Source organism: Coccinella septempunctata, chromosome 3, assembly GCF_907165205.1.
Source record: "Coccinella septempunctata chromosome 3, icCocSept1.1, whole genome shotgun sequence".
NCBI lineage: Eukaryota > Metazoa > Arthropoda > Insecta > Coleoptera > Coccinellidae > Coccinella > Coccinella septempunctata.
Genome location: NC_058191.1, coordinates 16,886,560 through 16,910,456, shown reverse-complemented (window position 1 = coordinate 16,910,456; position 23,897 = coordinate 16,886,560). Strand labels below are relative to the sequence as shown.

The window sequence follows — 23,897 nt, the reverse complement described above, 5'->3', positions numbered from 1 at the left end:
ATAGGTCAGATAGAAATAAAGATTTCAGCGGTCAATTCGGCAAAGTGTGAAATCGATTTCTCAAAAACTGTTGGATCAATTCGAGCCAAATCTTGAAACTGTATATAGTTTTCAAATTGAGGTGCATATGTTGAATTTCAGGTCGTTGCTTCTCGTAGAAATGGAAATTTCTGAGATCGATTCGAAAAGGTTCGATTTCAGTTTCTGAGGAACTATTGCACCTGGGGAATTGGCTGGAATAATAGACACTGAGTTCTCGGATCACGAAGCACAGTTTCTTCGCGTAGGAACCTTGAATAAGAGTTCGAATTACGTTCACAGAGCATTTAGACCACTAACACAGGCAGGATTCAACGAGATGCATTGTAAACTTGAGAATACATGTTGGGACTTCATAAATGCTGGGCTGGATGGTGCGGAATGTTTTGTAGAATTCCATAACATTTTTGTTGATATATTCTCATCATCTTTCCCCAGGAGGATGAAGAGGACAAAACTCATACAACGGTATTGCGGATGGTTCTCTGAAGAACTTCGAGAAATGAGGGAGACATTACTTTTGGTTCGAAATTTGTACTCTAAGTATAAAACCGAAAATCTGCTTTTAGTGCGAAATGACCTTACCAGGAAATACAGGAAGGCAATAAAGAAAGCTAAAGTTTCTTATTATGACGGAAAAATTGAGTCTTCAAACAATAAATGCAAAACTACTTGGCAACTCGTGAATGACCATCTGGGAAAGAATAGAGTATCACCCCCTATAAACATTGCTCCCGACGTATTCAACAAACATTTTTCCACAGTGCCGGAGACAATTAGAACACGGCTTGCCTCATCGCAGATGGAGTTCGGTCAATCATTTAAGAAGAGGGTTCCACACAACTTAGAATTTGTATTCCGCGAGGTGGGATTCATTGAGGTGCGTGAAATAGTGAAGAGCTTGAGGAATAGCAAATCCACGGATTATTATGACCTTTCGGTGCAGATAATTAAAGCTAATATTAGCTCAATCATTATGCCGTTAACTAAACTGATTAATAAATGTCTACTGACAGGAAAATTCCCAAATTGCTTAAAAATCTCTAAAGTGATCCCAGTTCATAAAAAAGGAGATCGTAAGGATAAAAACAACTATCGTCCCATTTCAATTGTACCGGTGTTCTCCAAGATTCTTGAAAAAGTAATCGCAGGCCAGATAGTAAGCTACTTTGAACAGAATAACTTGTTCTCAGAAAATCAGTTTGGATACCGAAAAGGCAGAAGTACGGTCGATGCTATTATTCACTTCATTGACTTTACTGTCGATTGTTTTGAGCAAGGTGAACATTGCTTGGGATCATTCGTTGACTTCTCAAAAGCCTTCGACTGTGTCGATCGGAATAAGCTGCTTTTTAAACTGGAGAGATACGGATTCAATTCCACAGCCCTAAATTTGATCGATTCATTTTTGAGCGATCGTAGGCAAGCGGTTTACGTGGATAACATGTATTCGGATACGACAGACTTGACCCTTGGGCTGGCACAGGGATCAAATTTGGGACCTGTACTTTTCATAATATACATTAACGATCTGCCCGAATATGTGCCTGAAGTAAAGACAACCCAATTTGTGGATGATACAACATTTGAGGTTAGATCACGTGACCTCGAAGACTTGGCCGAGAAAGCGCGGGTGGCTCTGTCGGGAGCTCTGGAATGGTTTACAGCAAATGGTCTCAGTATGAATGAAGATAAGACACAATCTCTGACCCTGAGTTTGAGAAAGAGATGTGATGTAGACAATGACAGCACGGTTAGGTTCCTGGGAGTGTATCTGGACGCTTCACTTACCTGGAGTACCCATGTTGATGAGCTGACATCCAGTCTGAGTAGAAATATATTTGCCCTGAGGGTTCTTTCCTGTTCGCTGTCCGAGAAAACACTTAGATTGGTCTACTTTGCTCTCGTGGAGAGTAAACTGAGGTATGCTGTCATACTTTGGGGCAACTGTGCTCGACGCGAATCAGTCTTCAGATTGCAGAGACGTGCGATAAGGATTTTGGGAGGATTGAGTTATAGGGAGAACTGCAAGCAAGTTTTCGAAAAGTTGAGAATTTTAACTTTTCCATCAATCTTTATTCTAGAAAACTTACTTTACATCCACGGCAGTGACAAGCATTATCCTTTGCAATCCGACGTACACGAATATGACACAAGAAATAAATCCCTAATCAGAAAAAATTTCTTGAGACTGAAAAAATCCCAAAGCAACCCGGAGTATTGTGCAGCGTCGTTATATAATAGACTGCCTGCTGAGCTGAGAAACCTTTCACATGTCAAATTTAAAAAGCAAATTAAGGAAATATTGTTGGACAATGTTTTTTATTCGATTGATGAGTTCAATTCGTTCTGGAAGTCATGAGATTGTAAACTTTGTTTATCTTATTTGTTAAGTTTCAATTTGTCACGTCCTGTCGTTTTTACAATAAGTGTGTATATTTTATATAAAACTGTGTCGATGTTGATGTTTACCTGACTTGTGGAAACAATTATTACAATTGTAGATACACCAATAAACCATTCATTCATTCATTCATCATATGTGCAGTTTCAAGATTTGGTTCGAATTGATCCAATAGTTCCTTAGGAATTGAAATGATATTTTGACGAATCGACTACTACTCCGGTAAGCGCATCCACCATTTCGGTTGGTGCAATAAAAGATATTTTTCGGAACGGTATCATTTTAATAATCGGTAATTTTTGTTTCGGTAATTCTAATCCATTTTCACCTTCTACTTCGGTAGGGGCGGCAACGATGTGGGCGGCGACGGTTCTGACGGTGTTGACGGTACGGCGGGCCTCAGTCGGAGGTCCGGCAGTATGGCCTCTGTCCTGCTCCCTGGAGTTGCGGTCGGTCCTGAGGCAGTTCTGGCGGTCCCTGGTCCCCTATCTCTAACGCAACACACCCTGGAAAGGACCCCCACACGGCCGCACCTGAAACAGAACTTCGTCCTTTCCCCTCGGCAGTCCTCCCTTTGGTGGCCTTCATTGCCACATCGCCAGCAACTGTGGGGGCCTAACCCCAGGTAGAACTGAAGTCCACAGGTCCCCACGGTCCTTTCGAACTGATATTCAACATGTGCATCTCAATTCGAAAACTGTGTACATACACCAGTGGCGGGCGTGGTTGCCTGTCGCTCTTGACACTCGGAGGCTGAAAATGACATTGTTTGACCTTTTTTTTTTTTTTTTATAGCAGATGAATCTGCGACCGTGAAAACACGGGGCTCTATCTCTCGCCCAGTAGTCTCCGGAGTTCTTCGTTTGGATGTTCCTTCGCTGTTTCGAATAACTTTTCAGCTTTCCTCTTCATAAATTCGGTGATGGTTTCCCACTTCGAATCTCGATATATCTGTTTGTTCTTGACAAACCAAGGCGCATCTATGGCACATCGTAGTAGCTTGTTTTCTGTTGCCTGAATTCTTTGTATATGGCTCTTTGCCGCGAATCCCCAAGCACCTGATCCATAAGTCAGTTGCGGTCTAGCAACGGCTTTGATTATTTTCAATTTTGTCTCATTTGACATGTGGCTCTTTCTACCTATCAGCGGTTAGAGCATATTCATCGCTGCCTTGGTTTTGTCAACGGCTTGTTTGATATGGCTTCTCCATGTTAGACCTTTGTCTAGGGTGATACCTAAATATTTTGCTTCGTTTTTCCATTCGATTTCTTCTCCATCTACCTCTAGATTTGTTGTAGTTCTTAGTCTCCTCTTCTGCAGTAATATCGCTTGGCTCTTTTGTCCATTGAGTTTTATTTTCCATTTAATACACCAGTCATTTATTTCATCTATAGCTTCTTGTAACATTCCTTCTATAATTTCTGGCTTGCGATGTCGCATTGCGATTCCTGTGTCGTCGGCATATAATGTCAGCATAGTCCTTGGAGATTTTGGTATATCGTGGATATATATGTTATACAGTAATGGCCCAAGTACTGACCCTTGAGGCACCCCTGCTTCCATATATCTGGTTGTGGAGTTTTCTCCTTCCACTTTCACGTAGAATCTTCTGTTCCTCAAATAATTCCTAATCAACTTGCACAGTTTCATTGAATATCCAGCATATCTCATTTTGTAAATCAATCCTTCATGCCATACTCTGTCGAATGCTCTGGCGACATCTAGTAGTACAAGACCGGTTGCTTGTTTATTTTGGAATCCTTCTGTTATGTATTCTGTGAGTCTCAGTAATTGCTGTTCAGTTGAGTGGTCTCTTCTGAATCCGAATTGCTCTGCTGGAATGAGATTCAGATTTTCAGTTTCTTCTGTAAGCCTCCTAGCGATTACCCTTTCTACTACTTTTCCTAGGGCGGACAATAAACTTATCGGCCTGTAGTTTTGGGGGAATTTTTTATCTTTGCCTGGTTTGTTGAACACTATGACTTCTGCAGTTTTCCACTTTTCCGGATAGTGTTCAGTCCTCATTATACCGTTTGCAATATTTGTGAGAGCAGCTATACCTTTTCTAGGTAATTTCTTCAACATAGCATTCGTTATTTTATCACTTCCGGGAGCTTTTCTATTTTTCAAGCTTCTGATTATCTCTTTTATTTCAAATGGAGAAGTTGGTTTTTCTATTTTGTCGTCTACTGGTGGTTCGTCCATTTCTTCTTCGTTGTTCTCTACAGGTTCTTCCAGCTCGTCATTATCGTCATCAGGTCTGTAATTTATTCTCGATTCTCTTTCTATCGAGTCCGCCAGTGCTTCTGCTTTATCGATTTTCGTATATGCCATTCCTCTTTCTCCGTGGAGAGGTGGTATTTTAGTCTTTTCTCTTCTCACACATTTTTGCATTTTCCATGCAGAATGATCGATAGTATTTAGTTCTTGAACTCTTTTGTTCCATCTATTTGTTCTCATGTCCTTCAGGGCATTTTTTAGAACTTGGCTGTGTCGGTTTAGATTTCTCTTATTTATATCTGTTTTGTTGAGCCTGTATGTTTTTCTTAGTCTCCGATTTTCCCTGATGAGATCTTTGATTTCTCTGGGTGTATCACCGTGTGGATGTATCGGTGCTGGTCTCGTTATTTTCTTTGTGCTCTTTTTGTAGGCATCTATTATATTCTTTTCTAGTTCATCAACTGCTCTTTCTAGGTCTTCCGGTGTGTTGATTGTCGGTATTTCTGTTACCTCCGATTGTATCAGATGGCTATATTTCGTCCAATCGGTGTATTCTCTTGTTTGCATTAGTTCTCTTCTTGGCCCATCTCCTATTGTTAATTCGATGGGGTTGTGGTAAGAGGTTCCGTCCCACAAGGTCTCTATCGAGAATTCTCTAGTGATATTTTTCATAATTGCGATATCAGTTATATCTGGTAATCCATTTCCGAATGCTAGGTACGTTGGATCTTCAGGTCCAATAACGATAGCTTCATGTTTTTCAGCGAGATCTTTCAGTTTTCTGCCATTTCTGTTTACCATCCTGCTGTTCCATTCTGGAGATTTGCAATTAAAATCTCCGATGCAGATTTTCGGGTTTGTTCCATCTAGTAAGTTGTTGATTTCTTCTTCTAATAGGTTATTTGGGGGTCTTTTATATGCCGATGTGACTTCGACTCTTTGTCGATTTATTTCAGCTACAATCGTCACTGTTTCTATTTGTGACTCGTCAGATCTTCCTTTAAAATAGTGTTTCAGATCTCGTCTAACCAGTAAGGCAATACCTCCTCCAGTGTTTGCGATTCTGTCACATCTATATATCTCATAATTCATGATATTCAATCGCGTATTTGGTTGTATTCTTGTTTCCTGTAAGGCTATAATATCAGGTTTTCTCTCTGATATTATTTCTTCTATCTCGGGTTTTCGAGTTCTGACCCCGTTTATGTTCCAGGAGACTATTTCAAGGGAATTTTTTCCTAGTTGTATGTTCCATTATTTCAGTTTACTGAACATTCCTTGGAGTTTTTTCTCCATCTCTCTTTCAATTTTCAACATGATTTTGTTGAAAATTTTTTCAGTAAAAGTGTCTAAATCGTCGGCGGATTCAGAGACTTTTCTGTTTTCTTTTGTTTTGTTGATCGTAGGTTTAGCTTGGGGCATTTTCGAGGTCTCCTTCTTCTGTACTGGTTTGGGTACTTCTTTTTTCTTGTCGTCTACTTTGGAGGGGGTGGGCTTCTTTTTCTCCTGGACTTTTAGAGGAATCGTGCTCTGCTGAGCCGATTTCTGGCCTGTTTCCCTCTTCCTTGTAACTAATTTGAATTCGCTACATCCTTTGTAGCTTGCTGGATGGCCTTCATCGCCGCACAGAACGCATGTGGCATTTCTCTCCTCACCTTTTCTGGTAAGTTCGCAATCTTTTGTGCAATGATTGCCCAAACATTTGACGCATCTGTATGGAAAAGAGCACTTGTTTTGGGCATGTCCGTACCTCTGACATCTGAAGCATTGGCTTGGATTTTCTGCCCTTCTTTTTGATTCCACTACAATGCAGAGATTGTAGAGGCGTCTTATTTCGAAAATCTCCTTTCTCTGAGTTTTTACCAGGTATAAGGGTATAAACTTTTTGGTTTTATTGGATGTCATTCTGGACACCTCGGCGTCATGGATTCCTTGGACCTTTAGATCATTTTTTATTAAATCTATTTCAGAGATGCACATGTTGAATTTCAGATCGATAGTTCTGATAGGAATTATTGAGATTTCAGTGGTCGATTCGACAAAATATCATTTCAATTCCCAAGGAACTATTGGATCAATTCGAACCGAATCCCGAAACTGTACACAGTTTTCGAATTAAGATGCACATGTTGAATTTCAGTTCGATAGTTCAGATAGGAATTGAGATTTCAGTGGTCAATTCGGCAAAGTGTGATATCAATTCCTAAAAACTGTTGGATCAATTCGAACCAAATCTTGAAACTGCACATAGTTTTCGAATTGAGATGCACATGTTGAATTTCAGTTCGATAGTTCTGATAGGAATTGAGATTTCAGTGGACGATTCGACATAGTATCATTCGAATTCCTTACGAACTATTGGATCAATTCGACCCAGATCTCGAAACTGTACACAGTTTTCGAATTGAGATGCACATGTTGAATTTCAGTTCGATAGTTCAGATAGGAATTGAGATTTCAGTGGTCAATTCGGCAAAGTGTGATATCAATTCCTCGAAAACTGTTGGTTCAATTCGAACCAAATCTTGAAATTTCACACGGTTTTCGAATTGAGATGCACATGTTGAATTTCAGTTCGATAGTTCAGATAGAAATTGAGATTCCAGTGGTCAATTCGGCAAAGTGTGATATCAATTCCTCGAAAACTGTTGGTTCAATTCGAACCAAATCTTGAAATTTCACACAGTTTTCGAATTGAGATGCACATGTTGAATTTCAGTTCGATAGTTCAGATAGGAATTGAGATTTCAGTGGTCAATTCGGCAAAGTGTGATATCTATTGCTCGAAATCTGTTGGATCAATTCGAACCAAATCTTGAAACTAAAAGTTAACTGAATCTATAACAGAAGTCACCGTTAGAACACACGTTAGAAAGCGAAAAATCGAAAATACTGAAGCGAAGTGAAAGAACTGAAGTAAGAGTCAAAAGTCGAAAAGTGACCGTCGCGGTGGAAAATTTGCTTTTATAGGCATATCCCCTCTCACGGTAAAAATCTGAAAATTCCAGAATGCGACAAGAATGAAAAACGTCGTCAGCTCCGGTTTATCGCATATCAACAGATGAAAAACGTCGAAATCTTCAGCGGCATGTAAGAAAAACAACGTGAAATACAGATAAGCGGTTTTTTACATTCACTCTGAATATCGGAATGAACGTACGGAATATTCGAGAATTAAAATATTTGCAAAGACGGAAATTTGAAACGAAAGAAATGCACTAAGATGAACTCCAATTTTCCTCAGAAACTGGACTTCATCACATCAGATAGGAATTAAGATTTCTGTGGTCAATTCTGCAAAGTGTGATATGAATTTCTCAAAAACCGTTTGATCATTTCGACCCAAATCTTGAAACTTCACATAGTTTTCGAATTGAGATGCACATGTTGAATTTCATATCGATAGTTCTGATAAGAATTGAGATTTCAGAGGTCAATTCGGCAAAGTGTGATATCAATTTCCCATAAACTGTTGGATCAATTCGAGCCAAATTTTGAAACTGTACATAGTTTTCGAATTGAGTTGCGTATTGAGATGCATGCGAAAACTATGTGCAGTTTCAAGATTTGGTTCGAATTGATCCAATAGTTCCTTAGGAATTGAAATGATATTTTGACGAATCGACTACTACTCCGGTTAGCGCATCCACCATTTCGGTTGGTGCAATAAAAGATATTTTTCGGAACGGTATCATTTTAATAATCGGTAATTTTTTTTTCGGTAATTCTAATCCATTTTCACCTTCTACCTCGGTAGGGGCGGCAACGGTTCTGACGGTGTTGGCGGTACGGCGGGCCTCAGTCGGGGGTCCGGCAGTATGGCCTCTGTCCTGCTCCCTGGAGTTGCGGTCGGTCCTGAGGCAGTTCTGGCGGTCCCTGGTCCCCTATCTCTAACGCAACACACCCTGGAAAGGACCCCCACACGGCCGCACCTGGAACAGAACTTCGTCCTTTCCCCTCGGCATTCCTCCCTGTGGTGGCCTTCATTGCCACACCGCCAGCAACTGTGGGGGCCTAACCCCAGGTAGAACTGAAGTCCACAGGTCCCCACGGTCCTTTCGAACTGAAATTCAACATGTGCATCTCAATCCGAAAACTATGTTCAGTTTCAAGATTTGGTTCGAATTGATAAAACAGTTTTCGAGGAATTGATATCACACTTTGCCGAATTGACCACTGAAATCTCAATTCCTATCAGAACTATCGAACTGAAATTCACCATGTGCATCTCAATTCGAAAACTGTGTACAGTTTCGAGATTTTTGTCGAATTGATCCAATAGTTCCTTAGGAATTGAAATGATGCTATGTCGTGTTCGATGAAAACATCTTGTCTGACATCGTATCTCTAGCGAGCGAAAATCTATAAAAGTAATATTTGATAGAAAATTCTAGAGGCCCTGAAAAGGACCGGATTTAAATTTTTTTCCTTCCAAAATTATATACGTTTTACTTTTGCTTTTTGGGAGACGTTACTTTCTTCGGAGCCGTTACTGATTTGACCGTTTTTGGTTTCGGTGCTTTGGACTTCTTCGTCGGCTTTTTGTTTGCCTTCTTAGCTTTCGAGGGAGATTTCGTTAATTTTGGCTTCTTTTCTGTTGCAATTGCCGCTCTCTTTTCCGACCTACTCACTAGATAGATGTAGACCTGGCAGGTGATGTGTTCTTCTTGTCGGCTGCCATTGTAGGTGATGCATTCTTATTTGCTCCATCGGCCGACTTGACCAATTTTTTCGCAAATTTCTTCGACGCGTTTGTTGTAGAACCGCCAGCGGCCAATTTGAAAGAGCCAGACGCTTCTTTTCCTTTGGTCTGAATCAAGGAACCGGACTGTACAGCGGTCTTTTCTTATGAACGGTGCAAGTTTTTCAGAATCGACCTTGTAATTCGAACCGATGTATTTCTTGATAGCATGCAACGAGGATCCGCTCCTTTCTTTCAATCCTTTGATGGCACGATTAACCATATCGGAAGTTGGGGGATGGCTGGGTTTGACATGTTTTGACCTTGCTGAGGTTTTTTTCTCAGCTTTTTTCAGCGTCTTACCAACAGCAGTGGCGGGCGTAGTTGCCTGTCGCATTTCAGACTCGGAAGTTGAAAATGACATTGTTTAACCTTTACACCTTAGATTTCTTCTGATAGTGGTACCGATATTAGCGAAGTTGACGGAAATTTGACGGGCGATTGGTTGGTAAATTATTGCTAAGGACTTGAAATTGCAAGGTTCCTGCGCAATCTCGAGGAATTTAGAATTTTTTATTTGTACCAATTATTGGGTTCATCATTGCATCGTATTTCGGACGAATGCGATATGGAAAAAAAGACGATATGTCATTTTTGACGGACCGAAACTATTCTTCCCAGACTTGCGAAAGTCGCTCTTGTCAAGGTTCCCGGATATTCTTATCATTAGTTATTATTTCGAAATTTGAGTCTCCTTGGTCGAACAATTCATGATGAATACAAGTTTTTCTTTTATTGATTGACCATCAAAATTCGATCCAAATCTCGAAACTGTACACAATTTTTGAACTGAGATATACGTATTGAGTTTCATTCAATTCGATAATTCAGATAGGAATTGAGATTTCAGTGGTCAATTCGGCAAAGTGTGAAATCAATTTCACAAAAATTGTTGGATCAATTCGAGCCAAATCTTGAAACTGTAACTAAGATCTGTAAACAAGATTTGGTTGGAATTGATCCAACAGTTTTCGAGGAATTGATATCACACTTTGCCGAATTGACCACTGAAATCTCAATTCCTATCTGAACTATCGAACTGAAATTCAACATGTGCATCTCAATTCGAAAACTGTGTGAAATTTCAAGATTTGGTTCGAATTGAACCAAGAGTTCCTTAGGAACTGAAATGATATTTTGTCGAATCGACCACTGAAATCTCAATTCCTATCAGAACTATCGAACTGAAATTCAACATGTGCATCTCAATTCGAAAACTATGTGCAGTTTCAATATATGGGGCGAATTGGTCCAACAGTTTTTGAGGAATTGAAATGATATTTTGTCGAATCGACCACTGAAATCTCAATTCCTATCAGAACTATCGAACTGAAATTCAACATGTGCATCTCAATTCGAAAACTATGTGCAGTTTCGAGATTTGGTTCGAATTGATCCAACAGTTTTTGAGGAATTGATATCACACTTTGCCGAAAAGACCACTGAAATCTTGATTCCTATCGGAACTATCGAACTGAAATTCAACATGTGCATCTCAATTCGAAAACTATGTGAAATGTCAAGATTTGGTTTGAATTGAACCAACAGTTTTCGAGGAATTGATATCACACTTTGCCGAATTGACCATTGAAATCTCAATTCCTATCTGAACTATCGAACTGAAATTCAACATGTGCATCTCAATCCGAAAACTATGTGCAGTTTCAAGATTTGGTTCGAATTGATCCAACACTTTTCGAGGAATTGATATCACAGTTTGCCGAATGGACCACTGAAATCTCAATTCCTATCTGAACTATCGAACTGAAATTCAACATGTGCATCTCAATTCGAAAACTGTGTGAAATTTCAAGATTTGATTCGAATTGAACCAAGAGTTCCTTAGGAACTGAAATGATATTTTGTCGAATCGACCACTGAAATCTCAATTCCTATCTGAACTATCGAACTGAAATTCAACATGTGCATCTCAATTCGAAAACTATGTGCAGTTTCAATATATGGGGCGAATTGGTCCAACAGTTTTTGAGGAATTGAAATGATATTTTGTCGAATCGACCACTGAAATCTCAATTCCTATCAGAACTATCGAACTGAAATTCAACATGTGCATCTCAATTCGAAAACTATGTGCTGTTTCGAGATTTGGTTCGAATTGATCCAACAGTTTTTGAGGAATTGATATCACACTTTGCCGAAAAGACCACTGAAATCTTGATTCCTATCTGAACTATCGAACTGAAATTCAACAGGTGCATCTCAATCCGAAAACTATGTGCAGTTTCAAGATTTGGGTCGAATTGATCCAATAGTTTTTGAGGAATTGATATCACAGTTTGCCGAATGGACCACTGAAATCTCAATTCCTATCTAACTATCGAACTGAAATTCAACATGTGCATCTCAATTCGAAAACTGAATATAGTTTCGGGATTTGGGTCGAATTGATCCAATAGTTCCTTGGGAATTGAAATGACATTTTGTCGAATCGACCACTGAAATCTGAATTCCTATCAGAACTATCATACTGAAATTCAACATGTGCATCTCAATTCGAAAACTATGTGAAATTTCAAGATTTGGTTCGAATTGAACCAACAGTTTTCGAGGAATTGATATCACACTTTGCCGAATTGACCATTGAAATCTCACTTCCTATCTGAACTATCGAACTGAAATTCAACATGTGCATCTCAATCCGAAAACTATGTGCAGTTTCAAGATTTGGTTCGAATTGATCCAACAGTTTTTGAGGAATTGATATCACACTTTGCCGAAAAGACCACCGAAATCTCGATTCCTATCTGAACTATCGAACTGAATTTCAACATGTGCATCTCAATCCGAAAACTATGTGCAGTTTCAAGATTTGGTTCGAATTGATCTAACAGTTTTCGAGGAATTGATATCACACTTTGCCGAATTGACCACTGAAATCTGAATTCCTATCAGAACTATCATACTGAAATTCAACATGTGCATCTCAATTCGAAACCTGTGTGAAATTTCAAGATTTGGTTCGAATTGAACCAACAGTTTTCGAGGAATTGAAATCACACTTTGCCGAATTGACCACTGAAATCTCAATTCCTATCTGAACTATCGAACTGAAATTCAACATGTGCATCTCAATTCGAAAACTGAGTACAGTTTCGGGATTTGGGTCGAATGGATCCAATAGTTCCTTGGGAATTGAAATGATATTTTGTTGAATCGACCACTGAAATCTCAATTCCTATCGGAACTATCGAACTGAAATTAAACATGTGCATCTCAATTCGAAAACTATGTGCTGTTTCAAGATTTGGTTAGAATTGATCCAACAGTTTTTGAGGAATTGATTTCACACTTTGCCGAAAAGACCACTGAAATCTCGATTCCTATCTGAACTATCGAACTGAAATTCAACATGTGCATCTCAATTCGAAAACTGTGTACAGTTTCAAGATTTGGGTCGAATTGATCCAACAGTTTTTAGGAATTGATATCACACTTTGCCGAATTGACCAATGAAATCTCAATTCCTATCTGAACTATCGATTTGAAATTCAACATGTGCATCTCAATTCGAAAACTGAGTACAGTTTCGGGATTTGGGTCAAATTGATCCAATAGTTCCTTGGGAATTGATATCACACTTTGCCGAATTGACCACTGAAATCTCAATTCCTACCTGAACTATCGAACTGAAATTCAACATGTGCATCTCAATTCGAATACTATGTGCTGTTTCAAGATTTGGTTGGAATTGATCCAACAGTTTTTGAGGAATTGATATCACACTTTGCCGAAAAGACCACTGAAATCTTGATTCCTATCTGAACTATCGAACTGAAATTCAACATGTGCATCTCAATTCGAAAACTATGTGAAATGTCAAGATTTGGTTCGAATTGAACCAACAGTTTTCGAGGAATTGATATCACACTTTGCCGAATTGACCATTGAAATCTCAATTCCTATCTGAACTATCGAACTGAAATTCGAAATGTGCATCTCAATTCGAAGACTGTGTACAGTTTCGAGATTTTGATTGAATTGATTCAATAGTTCCTTAGGAATTGAAATGATACTATGTCGAATCGACCACTGAAATCTCAATTCCTATCAGAACTATCGATCTGAAATTCAACATGTGCATCTCAATTCGAAAACAATGTGCAGTTTCAAGATTTGGTTCGAATTGATCCAACAGTTTTTGGGAATTGATATCACACTTTGCCGAATTGACCACTAAAATCTCAATTCCTATCTGAACTATCGATTTGAAATTCAACATGTGCATCTCTATTCGAAAACTGTGTACAGTTTCGAGATTTTGGTCGATTGATCCAATAGTTCCTTGGGAATTGAAATGATATTTTGTTGAATCGACCACTGAAATCTCAATTCCTATCGGAACTATCGAACTGAAATTCAACATGTGCATCTCAATTCGAAAACTATGTGCTGTTTCAAGATTTGGTTGGAATTGATCCAACAGTTTTCGAGGAATTGATATCACACTTTGCCGAATTGACCACTGAAATCTCAATTCCTATCTGAACTATCGAACTGAAATTCAACATGTGCATCTCAATTCGAAAACTGTGTGAAATTTCAAGATTTGGTTCGAATTGAACCAAGAGTTCCTTAGGAACTGAAATGATATTTTGTCGAATCGACCACTGAAATCTCAATTCCTATCTGAACTATCGAACTGAAATTCAACATGTGCATCTCAATTCGAAAACTATGTGCAGTTTCAAGATATGGGGCGAATTGGTCCAACAGTTTTTGAGGAATTGAAATGATATTTTGCCGAATGGACCACTGAAATCTCAATTCCTATCTGAACTATCGAACTGAAATTCAACATGTGCATCTCAATTCGAAAACTTTGTGAAATTTCAAGATTTGGTTCGAATTGAACCAAGAGTTCCTTAGGAACTGAAATGATATTTTGTCGAATCGACCACTCAAATCTCAATTCCTATCTGAACTATCGAACTGAAATTCAACATGTGCATCTCAATTCGAAAACTATGTGCAGTTTCAAGATATGGGGCGAATTGGTCCAACAGTTTTTGAGGAATTGAAATGATATTTTGTCGAATCGACCACTGAAATCTCAATTCCTATCAGAACTATCGAACTGAAATTCAACATGTGCATCTCAATTCGAAAACTGAATACAGTTTCGGGATTTGGGTCGAATTGATCCAATAGTTCCTTGGGAATTGACATGATATTTTGTCGAATCGACTTCTGAAATCTCCATTCCTATCAGAACTATCGATCTGAAATTCAACATGTGCATCTCAATTCAAAAACTATGTGCTGTTTTGAGATTTGGTTCGAATTGATCCAACAGTTTTTGAGGAATTGATATCACACTTTGCCGAAAAGACCACTGAAATCTTGATTCCTATCTGAACTATCGAACTGAAATTCAACAGGTGCATCTCAATCCGAAAACTATGTGCAGTTTCAAGAATTGGTTGGAATTGATCCAACAGTTTTTGAGGAATTCATTTCACACTTTGCCGAAAAGACCACTGAAATCTCGATTCCTATCTGAACTATCGAACTGAAATTCGCCATGTGCATCTCAATCCGAAAACTACGTGCAGTTTCAAGATTTGGTTCGAATTGATCCAACAGTTTTCGAGGAATTGATATCACACTTTGCAGAATTGACCACTGAAATCTCAATTCCTCTCTGAACTATCGAACTGAAATTCAACATGTGCATCTCAATTCGAAAACTGAATACAGTTTCGGGATTTGGGTCGAATTGATCCAATAGTTCCTTGGGAATTGAAATGATATTTTGTCGAATCGACCACTGAAATCTCAATTCCTATCAGAACTATCGAACTGAAATTCAACATGTGCATCTCAATTCGAAAACTATGTGCTGTTTCGAGATTTGGTTCGAATTGATCCAACAGTTTTTGAGGAATTGATATCACACTTTGCCGAAAAGACCACTGAAATCTTGATTCCTATCTGAACTATCGAACTGAAATTCAACATGTGCATCTCAATTCGAAAACTATGTGAAATGTCAAGATTTGGTTCGAATTGAATTATCAGTTTTCGAGGAATTGATATCACACTTTGCCGAATTGACCATTGAAATCTCAATTCCTATCTGAACTATCGAACTGAAATTCAACATGTGCATCTCAATCCGAAAACTATGTGCAGTTTCAAGATTTGGTTCGAATTGATCCAACAGTTTTCGAGGAATTGATATCACAGTTTGCCGAATGGACCACTGAAATCTCAATTCCTATCTGAACTATCGAACTGAAATTCAACATGTGCATCTCAATCCGAAAACTATGTGCAGTTTCAAGATTTGGTTCGAATTGATCCAACAGTTTTCGAGGAAATGATATCACAGTTTGCCGAATGGACCACTGAAATCTCAATTCCTATCATAACTATCGAACTGAAATTCAACATGTGCATCTCAATTCGAAGACTGTGTACAGTTTCGAGATTTTGGTTGAATTGATTCAATAGTTCCTTAGGAATTGAAATGATACTATGTCGAATCGTCCACTGAAATCTCAATTCCTATCAGAACTATCGATCTGAAATTCAACATGTGCATCTCAATTCGAAAACAATTTACAGTTTCAAGATTTGGTTCGGATTGATTCAATAGTTCCTTAGGAATTGAAATGATAATATGTCGAATCGACCACTGAAATCTCAATTCCTATCAGAACTATCGAACTGAAATTCAACATGTGCATCTCATTTCGAAAACTGTGTACAGTTTCGAGATTTTGGTCGAATTGATTCAATAGTTCCTTAGGAATTGAAATGATAATATGTCGAATCGACCACTGAAATCTCAATTCCTATCAGAACTATCGAACTGAAATTCAACATGTGCATCTCAATTCGAAAACTGTGTGAAATTTCAAGATTTGGTTCGAATTGAACCAACAGTTTTCGAGGAATTGATATCACACTTTACCGAATTGACCACTGAAATCTCAATTCCTATCTGAACTATCGAACTGAAATTCAACATGTGCATCTCAATTCGAAAACTATGTGCTGTTTCAAGATTTGGTTGGAATTGATCCAACAGTTTTTGAGGAATTGATTTCACACTTTGCCGAAAAGACAAATGAAATCTCGATTCCTATCTGAACTATCGAACTGAAATTCAACATGTGCATCTCAATTCGAAAACTGTGTACAGTTTCGAGATTTGGGTCGAATTGATCCAACAGTTTTTAGGAATTGATATCACACTTTGCCGAATTGACCACTGAAATCTCAATTCCTATCTGAACTATCGATTTGAAATTCAACATGTGCATCTCAATTCGAAAACTGAGTACAGTTTCGGGATTTGGGTCAAATTGATCAAATAGTTCCTTGGGAATTGAAATGATATTTTGTTGAATCGACCACTGAAATCTCAATTCCTATCAGAACAATCGAACTGAAATTCAACATGTGCATCTCAATTCGAAGACTGTGTACAGTTTCGAGATTTTGGTTGAATTAATTCAATAGTTCCTTAGGAATTGAAATGATACTATGTCGAATCGTCCACTGAAATCTCGATTCCTATCAGAACTATCGATCTGAAATTCAACATGTGCATCTCAATTCGAAAACAATGTACAGTTTCAAGATTTGGTTCGAATTGATTCAATAGTTCCTTAGGAATTGAAATGATACTATGTCGAATCGACCACTGAAATCTCAATTCCTATCAGAACTATCGAACTGAAATTCAACATGTGCATCTCATTTCGAAAACTGTGTACAGTTTCGAGATTTTGGTCGAATTGATTCAATAGTTCCTTAGGAATTGAAATGATACTATGTCGAATCGACCACTGAAATCTCAATTCCTATCAGAACTATCGAACTGAAATTCAACATGTGCATCTCAATTCTAAAACTATGTGAAATTTCAAGATTTGGTTCGAATTGAACCAACAGTTTTCGAGGAATTGATATCACACTTTGCCGAATTGACCATTGAAATCTCAATTCCTATCTGAACTATCGAACTGAAATTCAACATGTGCATCTCAATCCGAAAACTATGTGCAGTTTCAAGATTTGGTTCGAATTGATCCAACAGTTTTCGAGGAATTGATATCACAGTTTGCCGAATGGACCACTGAAATCTCAATTCCTATCATAACTATCGAACTGAAATTCGAAATGTGCATCTCAATTCGAAGACTGTGTACAGTTTCGAGATTTTGATTGAATTGATTCAATAGTTCCTTAGGAATTGAAATGATACTATGTCGAATCGACCACTGAAATCTCAATTCCTATCAGAACTATCGATCTGAAATTCAACATGTGCATCTCAATTCGAAAACAATGTGCAGTTTCAAGATTTGGTTCGAATTGATCCAACAGTTTTTGGGAATTGATATCACACTTTGCCGAATTGACCACTAAAATCTCAATTCCTATCTGAACTATCGATTTGAAATTCAACATGTGCATCTCAATTCGAAAACTGTGTACAGTTTCGAGATTTTGGTCGATTGATCCAATAGTTCCTTGGGAATTGAAATGATATTTTGTTGAATCGACCACTGAAATCTCAATTCCTATCGTAACTATCGAACTGAAATTCAACATGTTCATCTCAATTCGAAAACTATGTGCTGTTTCAAGATTTGGTTGGAATTGATCCAACAGTTTTCGAGGAATTGATATCACACTTTGCCGAATTGACCACTGAAATCTCAATTCCTATCTGAACTATCGAACTGAAATTCAACATGTGCATCTCAATTCGAAATCTGTGTGAAATTTCAAGATTTGGTTCGAATTGAACCAAGAGTTCCTTAGGAACTGAAATGATATTTTGTCGAATCGACCACTGAAATCTCAATTCCTATCTGAACTATCGAACTGAAATTCAACATGTGCATCTCAATTCGAAAACTATGTGCAGTTTCAAGATATGGGGCGAATTGGTCCAACAGTTTTTGAGGAATTGAAATGATATTTTGTCGAATCGACCACTGAAATCTCAATTCCTATCAGAACTATCGAACTGAAATTCAACATGTGCATCTCAATTCGAAAACTATGTGCTGTTTCGAGATTTGGTTCGAATTGATCCAACAGTTTTTGAGGAATTGATATCACACTTTGCCGAAAAGACCACTGAAATCTTGATTCCTATCTGAACTATCGAACTGAAATTCAACAGGTGCATCTCAATCCGAAAACTATGTGCAGCTTCAAGATTTGGGTCGAATTGATCCAACAGTTTTTGAGGAATTGATATCACAGTTTGCCGAATGGACCACTGAAATCTCAATTCCTATCTAACTATCGAACTGAAATTCAACATGTGCATCTCAATTCGAAAACTGAATACAGTTTCGGGATTTGGGTCGAATTGATCCAATAGTTCCTTGGGAATTGAAATGATATTTTGTCGAATCGACCACTGAAATCTGAATTCCTATCAGAACTATCATACTGAAATTCAACATGTGCATCTCAATTCGAAAACTATGTGAAATTTCAAGATTTGGTTCGAATTGAACCAACAGTTTTCGAGGAATTGATATCACACTTTGCCGAATTGACCATTGAAATCTCACTTCCTATCTGAACTATCGAACTGAAATTCAACATGTGCATCTCAATCCGAAAACTATGTGCAGTTTCAAGATTTGGTTCGAATTGATCCAACAATTTTCGAGGAATTGATATCACACTTTGCCGAATTGACCACTGAAATCTGAATTCCTATCAGAACTATCATACTGAAATTCAACATGTGCATCTCAATCTCTCAAACCATGTGCTGTTTCGAGATTTGGTTCGAATTGATCCAACAGTTTTTGAGGAATTGATATCACACTTTGCCGAAAAGACCACCGAAATCTCGATTCCTATCTGAACTATCGAACTGAAATTCACCATGTGCATCTCAATCCGAAAACTACGTACAGTTTCAAGATTTGGTTCGAATTGATCCAACAGTTTTCGAGGAATTGATATCACACTTTGCCGAATTGACCACTGAAATCTCAATTCCTCTCTGAACTATCGAACTGAAATTCAACATGTGCATCTCAATTCGAAAACTGAATACAGTTTCGGGATTTGGGTCGAATTGATCCAATAGTTCCTTGGGAATTGAAATGATATTTTGTCGAATCGACCACTGAAATCTCAATTCCTATCAGAACTATCGAACTGAAATTCAACATGTGCATCTCAATTCGAAAACTATGTGCTGTTTCGAGATTTGGTTCGAATTGATCCAACAGTTTTTGAGGAATTGATATCACACTTTGCCGAAAAGACCACTGAAATCTTGATTCCTATCTGAACTATCGAACTGAAATTCAACATGTGCATCTCAATTCGAAAACTATGTGAAATGTCAAGATTTGGTTCGAATTGAACCAACAGTTTTCGAGGAATTGATATCACAGTTTGCCGAATGGACCACTGAAATCTCAATTCCTATCTGAACTATCGAACTGAAATTCAACATGTGCATCTCAATCCGAAAACTATGTGCAGTTTCAAGATTTGGTTCGAATTGATCCAACAGTTTTCGAGGAATTGATATCACAGTTTGCCGAATGGACCACTGAAATCTCAATTCCTATCATAACTGTCGAACTGAAATTCAACATGTGCATCTCAATTCGAAGACTGTGTACAGTTTCGAGATTTTGGTTGAATTGATTCAATAGTTCCTTAGGAATTGAAATGATACTATGTCGAATCGTCCACTGAAATCTCAATTCCTATCAGAACTATCGATCTGAAATTCAACATGTGCATCTCAATTCGAAAACAATGTACAGTTTCAAGATTTGGTTCGAATTGATTCAATAGTTCCTTAGGAATTGAAATTGAATTGGGTTGGTTCTCAATTCCTATCATAACTATCGAACTGAAATTCGAAATGTGCATCTCAATTCGAAGACTGTGTACAGTTTCAAGATTTGGTTCGAATTGATCCAACAGTTTTCGAGGAATTGATATCACACTTTGCCGAATTGACCACTGAAATCTCAATTCCTATCTGAACTATCGAACTGAATTTCAACATGTGCATCTCAATTCGAAACCTGTGTGAAATTTCAAGATTTGGTTCGAATTGAACCAACAGTTTTCGAGGAATTGAAATCACACTTTGCCGAATTGACCACTGAAATCTCAATTCCTATCTGAACTATCGAACTGAAATTCAACATGTGCATCTCAATTCGAAAACTGAGTACAGTTTCGGGATTTGGGTCGAATGGATCCAATAGTTCCTTGGGAATTGAAATGATATTTTGTTGAATCGACCACTGAAATCTCAATTCCTATCGGAACTATCGAACTGAAATTCAACATGTGCATCTCAATTCGAAAACTATGTGCTGTTTCAAGATTTGGTTGGAATTGATCCAACAGTTTTTGAGGAATTGATTTCACACTTTGCCGAAAAGACCACTGAAATCTCGATTCCTATCTGAACTATCGAACTGAAATTCAACATGTGCATCTCAATTCGAAAACTGTGTACAGTTTCGAGATTTGGGTCGAATTGATCCAACAGTTTTTAGGAATTGATATCACACTTTGCCGAATTGACCAATGAAATCTCAATTCCTATCTGAACCATCGATTTGAAATTCAACATGTGCATCTCAATTCGAAAACTGAGTACAGTTTCGGGATTTGGGTCAAATTGATCCAATAGTTCCTTGGGAATTGAAATGATATTTTGTTGAATCGACCACTGAAATCTCAATTCCTATCAGAACTATCGAACTGAAATTCAACATGTGCATCTCAATTCGAATACTATGTGCTGTTTCAAGATTTGGTTGGAATTGATCCAACAGTTTTTGAGGAATTCATTTCACACTTTGCCGAAAAGACCACTGAAATCTCGATTCCTATCTGAACTATCGAACTGAAATTCACCATGTGCATCTCAATCTGAAAACTACGTGCAGTTTCAAGATTTGGTTCGAATTGATCCAACAGTTTTCGAGGAATGATATCACACTTTGCCGAATTGACCACTGAAATCTCAATTCCTCTCTGAACTATCGAACTGAAATTCAACATGTGCATCTCAATTCGAAAACTGAATACAGTTTCGGGATTTGGGTCGAATTGATCCAATAGTTCCTTGGGAATTGAAATGATATTTTGTCGAATCGACCACTGAAATCTCAATTCCTATCAGAACTATCGAACTGAAATTCAACATGTGCATCTCAATTCGAAAACTATGTGCTGTTTCGAGATTTGGTTCGAATTGATCCAACAGTTTTTGAGGAATTGATATCACACCATGCCGAAAAGACCACTGAAATCTTGATTCCTATCTGAACTATCGAACTGAAATTCAACATGTGCATCTCAATTCGAAAACTATGTGAAATGTCAAGATTTGGTTCGAATTGAACCAACAGTTTTCGAGGAATTGATATCACACTTTGCCGAATTGACCATTGAAATCTCAATTCCTATCTGAACTATCGAACTGAAATTCAACATGTGCATCTCAATCCGAAAACTATGTGCAGTTTCAAGATTTGGTTCGAATTGATCCAACAGTTTTCGAGGAATTGATATCACAGTTTGCCGAATGGACCACTGAAATCTCAATTCCTATCATAACTATCGAACTGAAATTCAACATGTGCATCTCAATTCGAAGACTGTGTACAGTTTCGAGATTTTGGTTGAATTGATTCAATGGTTCCTTAGGAATTGAAATGATACTATGTCGAATCGTCCACTGAAATCTCAATTCCTATCAGAACTATCGATCTGAAATTCAACATGTGCATCTCAATTCGAAAACAATGTACAGTTTCAAGATTTGGTTCGAATTGATCCAATAGTTCCTTAGGAATTGAAATGATACTATGTCGAATCGAGAGCTGAAATCTCAATTCCTATCAGAACTATCGAACTGAAATTCAACATGTGCATCTCATTTCGAAAACTGTGTACAGTATCGAGATTTTGGTCGAATTGATTCAATAGTTCCTTAGGAATTGAAATGATAATATGTCGAATCGACCACTGAAATCTCAATTCCTATCAGAACTATCGAACTGAAATTCAACATGTGCATCTCAATTCTAAAACTATGTGAAATTTCAAGATTTGGTTCGAATTGAACCAACAGTTTTCGAGGAATTGATATCACACTTTGCCGAATTGACCATTGAAATCTCAATTCCTATCTGAACTATCGAACTGAAATTCAACATGTGCATCTCAATCCGAAAACTATGTGCAGTTTCAAGATTTGGTTCGGATTGATCCAACAGTTTTCGAGGAATTGATATCACAGTTTGCCGAATGGACCACTGAAATCTGAATTCCTATCATAACTATCGAACTGAAATTCGAAATGTGCATCTCAATTCGAAGACTGTGTACAGTTTCGAGATTTTGATTGAATTGATTCAATAGTTCCTTCGGAATTGAATACTATGTCGAATCGACCACTGAAATCTCAATTCCTATCAGAACTATCGATCTGAAATTCAACATGTGCATCTCAATTCGAAAACAATGTGCAGTTTCAAGTTTTGGTTCGAATTGATCCAACAGTTTTTGGGAATTGATATCACACTTTGCCGAATTGACCACTAAAATCTCAATTCCTATCTGAACTATCGATTTGAAATTCAACATGTGCATCTCAATTCGAAAACTGTGTACAGTTTCGAGATTTTGGTCGATTGATCCAATAGTAGTTCCTTGGGAATTGAAATGATATTTTGTTGAATCGACCACTGAAATCTCAATTCCTATCGGAACTATCGAACTGAAATTCAACATGTGCATCTCAATTCGAAAACTGTGTGCTGTTTCAAGATTTGGTTGGAATTGATCCAACAGTTTTCGAGGAATTGATATCACACTTTGCCGAATTGACCACTGAAATCTCAATTCCTATCTGAACTATCGAACTGAAATTCAACAGGTGCATCTCAATCCGAAAACTATGTGCAGTTTCAAGATTTGGGTCGAATTGATCCAACAATTTTTGAGGAATTGATATCACAGTTTGCCGAATGGACCACTGAAATCTCAATTCCTATCTAACTATCGAACTGAAATTCAACATGTGCATCTCAATTCGAAAACTGAATACAGTTTCGGGATTTGGGTCGAATTGATCCAATAGTTCCTTGGGAATTGAAATGATATTTTGTCGAATCGACCACTGAAATCTGAATTCCTATCAGAACTATCATACTGAAATTCAACATGTGCATCTCAATTCGATAACTATGTGAAATTTCAAGATTTGGTTCGAATTGAACCAACAGTTTTCGAGGAATTGATATCACACTTTGCCGAATTGACCATTGAAATCTCACTTCCTATCTGAACTATCGAACTGATATTCAACATGTGCATCTCAATCCGAAAACTATGTGCAGTTTCAAGATTTGGTTCGAATTGATCCAACAGTTTTCGAGGAATTGATATCACAGTTTGCCGAATGGACCACTGAAATCTCAATTCCTATCTGAACTA

The 23,897-nt window shown here is 37.9% G+C and overlaps 1 protein-coding gene across 1 annotated transcript; it reads right to left on the bottom strand.

Annotated features, from left to right (window-relative positions):
* Window positions 1-9,293: 9,293 nt before the first annotated feature.
* LOC123310302 (histone H1-like) lies at window positions 9,294-9,741 on the bottom strand. The gene is made up of 2 exons (XM_044893768.1): window positions 9,541-9,741; window positions 9,294-9,473 (listed from the first exon to the last, which is right to left on the bottom strand). Exons 1-2 carry the CDS (start codon window positions 9,739-9,741, stop codon window positions 9,294-9,296), a joined length of 381 nt encoding a protein of 126 aa, XP_044749703.1.
* Between the last annotated feature and the right edge of the window lie 14,156 nt (window positions 9,742-23,897).